The sequence below is a fragment of the Oryza sativa genome, chromosome 4 (assembly GCF_034140825.1).
Source record: "Oryza sativa Japonica Group chromosome 4, ASM3414082v1".
Lineage (NCBI taxonomy): Eukaryota > Viridiplantae > Streptophyta > Magnoliopsida > Poales > Poaceae > Oryza > Oryza sativa.
In genome coordinates this window covers 29,176,598-29,187,597 of record NC_089038.1, presented here as the reverse complement: position 1 = coordinate 29,187,597, position 11,000 = coordinate 29,176,598, and the positions used below count along the sequence as shown (strand labels likewise).

At 44.2% G+C, this 11,000-nt stretch overlaps 1 protein-coding gene across 1 annotated transcript; it reads left to right on the top strand.

Moving 5' to 3' along the window:
* The first annotated feature begins 4,347 nt into the window (after positions 1-4,347).
* Positions 4,348-8,826, top strand: LOC4336709 (cytochrome P450 87A3-like). The gene is made up of 9 exons (NM_001419816.1): positions 4,348-4,771; positions 4,885-5,209; positions 5,321-5,473; positions 5,775-6,026; positions 6,173-6,262; positions 6,719-6,797; positions 6,902-7,008; positions 7,986-8,116; positions 8,203-8,826. Exons 1-9 carry the CDS (start codon positions 4,455-4,457, stop codon positions 8,291-8,293), a joined length of 1,545 nt encoding a protein of 514 aa, NP_001406745.1. The 5' UTR covers positions 4,348-4,454; the 3' UTR covers positions 8,294-8,826.
* Positions 8,827-11,000: the final 2,174 nt, after the last annotated feature.

Genomic DNA, 11,000 nt, shown 5'->3' with positions numbered 1-11,000 from the left:
GTCTTATTAAGTGTTTTCTACATAAAAATCCGTGTCTCTTTTACATCTACTCCGTATTTTGGTACTAGAGAAGGGGATCACCGGCATCAATCGATTTGACCAAAGATGGCAAGCACATACTCCCTCCGTTCCTTAATATAGAGCGCAACTGCTCTGGACGGCAATACCAAGAAGACTTAACTGATTTTCTCGAGCGACGCATGCGATGCTTTGCTTCTCCCGTGTGCATCGGTCTTTGCATGCATGCATGCAGCTCTTTGCATTCTTCCCTGCAAACAACCTGTTATTTTGGCATGTGAAAGGATAAGCAACGCAAAAACCGAAGAAGCATTGAAAGCCTTTGCATGTATGCGTGCGGAAGTCAACCAGATTTTATACTTTTGTTTTAATGCTATTTGCTTGCATGTGCATGAGCGCCCTATATTTTGATACACATCAAAAAACCAGTTGCGCCCTATATTAAGGAACGGAGGGAGTAGTATAATGTGTAGTCACTCAATGTGTCACCTACAATTCAAGTTGGAAACCCCGTCTTCAAAACCCTATCCGATTAGAAGCAGTCAATTGATTTACTCCGAGTTAGCGACAAAGTCAAATTGTGATATGTAAGTAGTGTTCTTTTCTAATGAAAGATGAAGATAAAGTTAGGGTACATAAGACAAGAAAACCATTAGCGGATGATCAATTAAGTTTTAATTTTTACAAACTTAAAAATAGATTTATTTAGTTTTTTAAAGCAGCTTTCATGTATAAAAGCTTTCGCACAAAACACACTGCTTAACAATTTGAAAAGTGTGCTAATGTTAACCTCTTCATGGATTATCCTATGTGGTGTCCTAATTTCTACATGGCACCAAATCATATGAGTCATGGCATATACATGGTTTCAAATGTCATAGCATTGCTTACAAAACTCCATTTCGGTAAAAAGCTTCACTAGGTGTCTAGCTTAAAAAAAAATGAGCCTATTCCACGGCTTGTTGCAACTCTGCCTAGTAGCCGGACGATAGTTCTTTAGTGGCAGCAACTAAGCAGTAATTGGTTGTCAATAACCGTTGCATGTTGCAGCCGAACAGACCAATACTTTTCCAAAAAATTTCGGCAGTGATTGTTGTGGCTGCATGCTGCAGCCGCGGAATCACTTTAGATCATGGTCTAAATTGTGAAAACCAGCCCCGCCTATGGAGAACTGTTCAGAATTTCTGGGCAAATTTTTTTGGTTTCTCTCTTTGCTCCGCTTACCCTACTCCATGATTTGGATCCTATTCTTCAGATTTTTCCTTTTTTAATTGCCAGTGGGAAACCCCGTTTCTTATGTTTCGCTGTTTGTCATGTTACTCGCGGCATGGGCCACTTGTGACTTGTGTAGTACGTGCGCGCCCCCGCTGTTCGTACTGCTTCCCATACGGAGCCAAATGATCTGTACCCATATGCATCCAGGAACACGTACGCATGTTGCGAGGTGCATGCATAATGTTGGGATATGGGAGAAGCCAACGGGGGCCACAAAAGGAGCTCCGCTGCATAAAGAATTCGATCATGAGAGGCGGTGAAGGAAACACAAAGCCAGAGCGAGCGTTTTGCTCTGGCTGTTCCAGCTTAAGCGCTCCAGCAACTACATGAAAAGGTGTCTGAATATCTGGCTGTTCTCCCTGATGAATCTTGACGACTTGACGCGAAAAGTTCAGACAGTGCTGCTGGGAAATGGCCTGTTCTTTGTTTCTTCTTGTTGCACTTGCTGCATAGGCATCGAATGGCAGAAGAAATTAAACTCCTGTATAAAATTCCCGAAATGGACAGCCAACCATGTCGAATCTATTTGACACGGAAATGCACCGCTTCAGGACCGCTTCTTCTGATGCTTCCAGGAAGATTCGGAAATCGGATCGATCTGACGTATTTCGCTCCAGTGCCAATTTCTGGGCTGGATTCAGGCTAGCAATCTTGATATAATTGTCTAGGGGAAACAACTTAATCTATATACTGTCTGGCTAGCTGGTGGAATAGTATACTGTCACTGATTACCAAAAGGTGTAGAGCTTAGATTGTGACACATATTTGCACAGCTAAGAAGAAGAGAGAATTTTGTATGGATCCTGAAAGCTATGCTTTTGACTCACATCCATGCAAGCACACTACACAGTTTGGCGTCCCAGGTGAGTTATTCAATCAGTTCATTTCTGTGATGAGCACGCAGGCCACGAATTACTTAACAAAAGGTTCAGTTTCTTGCACGCCAAGTTCGGATTCTTGACTATAAGCTCTGAAATTAGTGCAAGATAGGTGATTAGAGTACAATGTACTTTGCATGTATACTACATTTCAGATAGCCTGCAGATGTTAGGCATCTGAATCTTTTTTTCCCCCTATAATGGGTCTGAATATTCTGAAGTTGAGGCAGTATTTGCCAGCTGCAGTACTTGTCAGGTAGTAATACTCTGCTCCAAGAGTGTTATGTACACTGTACAATACACAGACTCACCTGAAGTTGAGGCTGAAATCTCACACTCCGATGGAATTCAGTATGGTACACTTCGCACCATGCTTTTGCATAAACAAAGGCATCGTCTGGGGTTGATAGGGACAGCAGAATAATCCATGGTCTGGAGACACACCGGCAATACTTTGCTATTCCCTTTCCCCTTCTATATAATCCTTAACCAATCAGGACCAGCTCTCAACAGCCAATAGGGTTGCCAGAGAAATTGATCACTGGACTGGCAAAGCATCCCCATTTCCCACTCTGCCTCGTCGATGTATGAATATTTCAAGCCTATCCCTCAAAATGTTGATATCACAGCCATGTCCTTCTATGCTTCTAACTAGGTTCCGGCAAGAACACCTTTTCAAAGATTGCACCTTTGTACAACAAGTTTGGGAGAAGATCTTACAACAGTTGGGATGCAAGACACCAAACGTGCACGATGGTGACGAGCCACTGTTTGACCGGTGAATAAGGGGACATCCCAAGGGGAAAAACACAAAACGAAGGCAATTGAATTAATTCATATGATGGTAGCTTGGGGAATCTGGTGCGAACGAAATAAACGAGTGTTCCACAATCAGTAGGCTCAATTCCCTCAACTAGTGACCAAAATCACATATGAGAACAAGGTGTGGATTATGTGCAGCGCCAAAGGTATTACGAGAATATCCCAATATAACACATGCGAGGATGTCTTGTCTTGTTATTTTCCTTCCTTTTCAGTTTCTTTTCGGTTTTATCTCTTTCATATTTCGTGACTCTATAAATAACTTCTATCCTACTTAATATAACACCAGCAAATACTGGCTTCGATTTAAAAAAAAAAGAATGACTGAAATCGAACTAACCAAGACTGAAACCGAATATTTTGATAAGTAATTCTTACTACTGAAATTAGTACGGTGGAAATGACTGAATAGATCGAATTATATCATTAAAGCCTATTTAAGTATCATGTGTGACGTAAATATTAATGCTAAATTGGACTTACTATGATGATATCTTGATGACTTGATGTGTTATATATTGTTTGCAATAGCAAACAATATATCTTGTGATATTTTACTATCAAAACATGTCCTTTAAGAGAGGAAATGTTGCTAAAATTTAATTGTGTTTTGTGTTTTTTTTAATCGTACAAAGCTACCAATTATTTTAGCCATGACCAAAGATCGAAACGAAATAATGATACTGAATTACTCGGTCTTAACTATTTGCAATGAATTTAGTGTTCGGTTTTAGATGTACAAAAATTTTAAATGAACAAGAGACCGAACCGATCAGTCGGACCGAATACCCACCCTACTTCTAACACATCAAGTTCCCATGGGCGTGCAAAGTAAACAAGGGACTAATCTAAAAATATGTTAATTTTGTTTAAAAAAATGTTAACCATATATGTAGTTTTGAAAGAGCAAAAAAATAATTTGGCACCCCTTAGAAATTAAAAACTAGTTGCACAAAACTAGAAAGGAAAAACTCAATCATATATGTTGGTGAAATTGAGTTACACCCGCATATATTACTTGTGGGTTCAAAATATTGCATTTTCAAGTCTAACCGTTTCAAGCTAATCGAGCATTACTTTAGAACCAGAAGACTAGCTAACCTATTCCTTTTGATTGTTGAATTATATATGTGCTTCGATACATCAACACATATGTTACAATCGTACGCCTACCAGTAGTAAAGAAAAAGTTTGGTAAATCTATTAGCCAAAAAAAAAGAGCAAATATATTAACTGCATGCAATTAGAGTTTAATCTTGGGCATGTATGCAATTTTCCCTCCCTCCTTTTATTTTAAGGCCATGACTTTCAGCATGGTGGTTATATAAGCTGACCCCCCTCCATCCTTACCCACAAACCCACAGATAACCCCTCCGCCTCCTCCCCTTTGGCCTTTGCTAGCAACTCTAGCTAGCATTAGCAAACCACCTCTCCTCTCGCACAACTCTCCCCCATACGCACATGCAGCCATATCTTCAGCTAGCTTCTCTCCGCCTCGCCACCACCATCCCTCTCGCCCCAAGATTATACGACGCGAACCTTCTCGCCGCCTCCGGGGCGGCCATGGCTTCTTCCATGGCCTATATAGCGCTCCTGTGCGCGGCATTGGCAGCCGTCGTCGCGCTCCTCCGCTGGGCGTACAGGTGGAGCCACCCCAGGTCGAACGGCAGGCTGCCGCCGGGCTCGCTCGGCCTCCCCGTCATCGGCGAGACGCTGCAGTTCTTCGCGCCCAACCCGACCTGCGACCTCTCCCCCTTCGTCAAGGAGAGGATCAAGAGGTACACACCTCCACCTCAGAACCAAGAACGCATGCGGCAATGGCGTGCGGAAGTATTGACGTTGTTGATCGATCGAGTTCGGTCCGTGACATTGGCGTTGGCGTTGGGCGCAGATACGGGAGCATCTTCAAGACAAGCGTGGTGGGGCGGCCGGTGGTGGTGTCGGCCGACCCGGAGATGAACTACTACGTGTTCCAGCAGGAGGGGAAGCTGTTCGAGAGCTGGTACCCGGACACCTTCACCGAGATCTTCGGCCGCGACAACGTCGGCTCCCTGCACGGCTTCATGTACAAGTACCTCAAGACGCTCGTGCTCCGGCTCTACGGCCAGGAGAACCTCAAGTCCGTGCTCCTCGCCGAGACGGACGCCGCCTGCCGCGGCAGCCTCGCCTCCTGGGCCTCCCAGCCCAGCGTCGAGCTCAAGGAAGGCATCTCCACTGTAAGCACACACCGGACGCCAAATCAACCAGCATGCATCAGCATGTGCTAGCTGCCTAGCTAGCCGCATTGCGCGTAATTGACGAGGATTAATTCTGTATATATATTTCAGATGATATTTGATCTCACAGCCAAGAAGCTGATCGGCTACGACCCGTCCAAGCCGTCGCAGGTGAACCTGAGGAAGAACTTCGGCGCGTTCATTTGCGGGTTGATATCCTTCCCACTGAACATCCCTGGCACGGCCTATCACGAGTGCATGGAGGTACGGCGCCCACACGCCCGCAGCCGCCCGCAACTCGGCAACTGCCCCCATACTCTTGAACACGATATAATTTGTACAACTTCAAATTGCACCCTAGCTAGGCCGTCTGCACATGCGAAACGCCACTAAACTAAGGACCACACGCACAGACAGATCGGTGTACTTGGCCGTATAGCCGCGCACATGCACTCCATAAACCTCAGAAACTCCTGCTTCTCACTGTTACACAGCTAGCTGATATATACTCAAAAAAAATGAATTCCGATTTTAAATTTGTTTTTTTGAATTGATACGTACACAGGGGAGGAAGAACGCGATGAAGGTGCTGAGGGGCATGATGAAGGAGAGGATGGCCGAACCGGAGCGGCCATGCGAGGACTTCTTCGACCACGTGATCCAGGAGCTGAGGAGGGAGAAGCCGCTGCTGACGGAGACCATCGCGCTGGACCTCATGTTCGTCCTCCTCTTCGCCAGCTTCGAGACCACCGCGCTGGCGCTCACCATCGGCGTCAAGCTCCTCACCGAGAATCCCAAAGTCGTCGACGCACTAAGGGTTAGTCTACTCTCTACTCTCGCTGTTGATCATATTTCACTCAACGGGAGTGTGATGAGTTCAACTAGCTCGTCATTGATCAGATCAATCGATCGACAAGTTAAAGCAAAGTAGAATTAAACCTTGTCGATCGCGTGGGCATGCAGGAGGAGCACGAGGCAATCATCAGGAACAGGAAGGACCCCAATTCCGGCGTCACGTGGGCCGAGTACAAATCGATGACGTTCACGTCTCAGGTGAGCCTAACCCGGGACTAGTGTGCGCTAGACCAATCTGCACTGCTACGTACTGTAATACCCCCGCTCGAATTTACTTGGGGAACAATGAGATTGATCTGGAACTAGTGCAAGAATCTTGGGAGCCCAAAGCTGTTGCCAACAAGACTGCAACTCTGCAAGTGCAGAGTTCGTGTTCCCCTGTTGTTTAACCAAGGCCCAATCTTCAAGAATGATAGATAATCTTAGTTAATAATAACTGTAAGAACTTTCTTGAACAGGCTTGGCTGATTAAGAAAAACTCCTATTTTTACAATTGAAAATAGCAAAAGAGGAAGAGAATCAGAACTCGGCAACCTGAATTTTTACCGCAGTTAATTGTTTTGGCAACTGCAGGTTATGTAGTAGATGCCATTTCCGTACGATTTCTGAATCCATAACTGCCAAAACTAACGCTTCCATGTTCTTTATGTGAAGGTCATAATGGAGATTGTAAGACTCGCAAACATCGTGCCGGGAATTTTTCGGAAGGCGTTGCAGGATGTTGAGATCAAAGGTACACATATCTCGAATACTATCTAGCACATGACATCTCTTGTTAATTAGAAAGGTTCACTTCAGCAAGTTGCAGCACAAAACTGAACTCTGAACTTTGTGCAGGCTACACAATTCCAGCAGGATGGGGTATCATGGTGTGCCCACCGGCAGTGCACTTAAACCCTGAGATATATGAAGATCCGTTGGCCTTCAATCCATGGAGGTGGCAGGTTAGTCTTCTTAATATGAACTTTCAGTAATTAGCAGTTTCTGCATGTACATTCTAAGTTTACACGTAGGTTAGGGTTCCATCTTGCCAGGTTGAGCGGCAGCTCCAGCCTTGAGCTTTGGTCCTTCAGTTTATTTTAGGCGTCTACCTTTTTTATTAAAAAAAAAAGAGCTCTCTCCTCATCTAGGAAGTAGGAACTGTAATTATCTGATCTGCTCACCGAACTTGCATATATTCTCCTCTCAAGCCTCGACATTAAAACGGAAATTATGAAAGAAGAATACTTTAATTAACTGCAACTTCCCAATTATTAGCACTGTGATTAGTATAAGGTTGCAAGGTTCTGATCTCAAGTACCAGCTTGATCGGTCAGGGGTTTAATACCAGAACCAACAGAGAAACTTCCTGCTCAGTAGTTTAACAACAAGGTCAAATGCCAAGAGAAGTACAGTGTAACCTATGAAAAAACAAGTACCATGAAGCTATCTCATCTGTCAAGTACTACTTAAGTGCACAGAAAATTGTTAGCTATCATTGGGGCTTGTGGTAATAAATTTGTAATCCGACAGTATCTCAATCCGGTAGGTGAACCATGTGCTATTTCACCAGTCCCTTGTAAAACAAAAAGGATGATAAATTGCATAAAGAGCAATGCAATCTGTAAAAAGGCAAGCTGTCTTGCCTGTCTATGACATGGATCTATAGATGCAGTAACAAGCTGATTTCAGGTTCAGTGAGCTCTCCTAGGTGATTGGGTATAAAGAAATAAACAAAGTGAGAACCAAGAGTTTCAATAAACAAGTGTTTCCATTACCCTATAAAAAAAGCAACTGTTTGCATTGAAGTTGTGGAAAATGAGTAATGGGTAGCATAACGAGGAAAGGGAGAGAATGGGAGCATCACATGCATTTTCCACATTAGTAAGGAATATCTGCATTGAAATAATATATGGCTCTAAACTAGCCCTTGTCTGAACAGGGAAAACCAGAGATCACTGGAGGAACGAAGCATTTCATGGCCTTCGGTGGTGGGCTTCGGTTCTGCGTTGGAACTGATCTCAGCAAGGTTTTGATGGCAACATTCATACACTCTTTAGTTACAAAATACAGGTACCATTTCTCAACCTAAATATAACATTCTCACGTTGGCTCATCCTGTGGACATCATCTGAATAACCATTTTTTTCTCATGGCAGTTGGAGGACAGTGAAAGGAGGAAACATAGTCCGAACCCCCGGTCTCAGCTTTCCAGATGGTTTTCATATCCAGCTCTTCCCTAAGAACTGATCGTTTTTTTACCTCGGCGGTTTGGTTTTTGCCACTAAACACAAAAATGTGTGTGCAAAGATGTCGTTGGGTTTTTATCCTACGTCGATAATTGGTGATAGAGAGCACAACTTAAAAGATGGAGTGGTCATCACTCACTTGGTCAACCTCTCGGGTTGTGTAGACCCGTCGACCTTAAGTTGTGGCTTCGACTAGACCTGATAGACTGGATCCAAGATGCGTTTGGGGGCTGTAACAAGTGGCCAGTCTGAATGAACCGATGTATGATGGGAGAGATTGTTGTGGGGGAGCATAACTTAGGCTAGTTTTAGGTTATTTAAGGACAACAGAAAAGGATGGAAACACATACTTAGTCTAGTGATAGAATAGACACATCTCAGATAGAAGTAATGTCATGTTACCGAGTGCTACCTCTAGTCCGTGAAAAGGGGTTTTTGTACCTTGGTAGTTCGTTTTTCATGTGGTTAGTCAAGTCAACTATCCATGTGTTGTACTCCGTATATAAATCAACCTATACATGTCTAATGAAGCAAGAATATATTCGTTATGTACATAGAAGTGTTTGTGAGCCATACTTAGGGCTTCAATTATTCTCAAGCTTGTTCAGACTCACTTGCAGGGCAGCAGCAGGAGTAACTGTCACAATGCCGATATGTCTCATGGCAGGTTAACAGACGCGCTTAATAATGCAAACCCAGCATTTGTCTGAAGATTTAAAATTGATGTGTTTCGGACACCAGGAATCTCATGGAACTGCATAAGTTGGCAGTCCTAGCTGTTCCCCTGGCAGAACAGTCTCGAATTGCGCCATCTTTGTGTGTCCCTGGTTGTAATCAACCAAAAGCCCCACAGGCCAAGTTGCTCTGAACGAAATCCTTTGCGACTCAAATCTAACCTTAGCTTTCTGTATTTGCAAGACGTCGTATAGCCCAAGCCGAGTTTAATACTGGTAATGTTCAGAGACTTGATAAAGAATGATACACACAAGTGGGGTGTTTTATTATACGATGAAGATAAACTTTCTGTAGACATCCCAACGACAAGATCTCCCCCGCAGGAACAAAATCAAGGGATAGAGATTATGGTATCCAGCAGGTCAGCTCAAAGGTTTGAATGGCATGCCTGGTTAAGCCGCGACGTGGATCTCGAGGTATCTCTGAAGTCTGAACTTTTAGCTGGTAGATGACACCTTTGTTTCCAGAAGGTCTGTGCCCGCAGGAATGGCGCGCGCTCAACACAATACAGTTTTGCTTTGATGCAGAAGTTGAGCAAATGCAGAGCATCAACGCCGTGAGATCAGCTAGTTTTGTGTTGGTTAGTATAATGCTCAGTTGCAGTTTTATGTTCAGATGACTTAGATGAATCATGAACCTGATGAGCGCCTTTCCTAGTACTTGGGCCGAACAAAGAGGTTCAGCAGGAGACAGATGTGCAGTCCTGCTGTGCACTGGCCTGGTCAGGCCCGGCCCGTCCAGAGTAACAAACTGAATCGGCCCAGCCAGAGTAACAAACTGAATTGTGTCCTTTTGCTTTGCCAGCCGGAGTAATATCCAGTCCAGCTAAAGCGATGCACCTGATAATACAGTGACAGGTTGTGTGTGGTTTTAATCAGATGTCTTATGTTTAATCTTTAACATGTTCATATTTTTAAAAAAAAACTAGAAAAAAATGCCCGTACGTTGCAACAAGTGAAGGCTATTTTAATCTTATTATTGTTGTACGGTTAGTTAAGGTGAAATTCACTGTGGGAATTCGCTTGGATATATTTTTTTTAGAAAATCATAAGCTGCAGTTAGGAGTTCGATCATCTCAAGTAATTCGTTTGGATATAATTTTTATTAGAAAATCTAATCATGAGCTGCAGTTAGAAGTTTGATCGTCTCAAGTTAACATGCGAGGTTTTTAAAGAGATCATTTTATATTTCCCAAAGCCAACAAATTTAAAAACTAACTCAAATAAGAATATGTATTTTCAAAAGTGAATGAGCTTAAAAACCGTCTCATATATATAGATGACGTACCAAAGTACCGATAAAAATATTTTTATTTTTTTATAACAGTAGAGAAATGTTTCGAAAGACTTCTCTCCCTTCTAATCTCGGTTTTTTTTTATCTAGCTACAACACTACACTGTGGTGGAACGGGGCACGCCGAGCGACAAGGGAAGAGCGGACAGAGAAAAGGTCGCTGTCGTTGTCACGGCGGATGTGCGGCCCGTGCGATACGGGCGGCGCCGGCGCGGGGCCGGGGGCTCGGTTGCCGTTGCCGCCTTGCCGGTAGCGGCAAAGCCAGCAGGCAGGGAGACAGCTGAGCTGTGTGGACGTAAGCATCACCGGCACCTACGCCTGCGCTCCTCGGGCCGGTCCGGCTCTCATCAACCCGCCGTCACCCCGTTGCTTTTGTGAAGCCACCGCGCCCGCGAGCGTGCCTTTTGGCAACCTGGACCGCGGGGAAAGAAAAAGGCACAAGGACCAGATGAAGTGCTCACAGAAGACGCTCATTGCGACGTGAGTTGCCTTCGATTAGGCTGTCGCTTGTGCCGGCCGTGAGAGCTTTTGGGAGTAAACGAGGATCAACAAAAAAGGATATGGCGCTACGCAGACCAACAAGGATCGCTCAAGTCATCCAGGGGTCCGGGCAGATCATCCCGAATGATGGCGTCCGTCTTTCGTGACCGCGACACGGTCCACGTAAAAAGGGCAAAGCC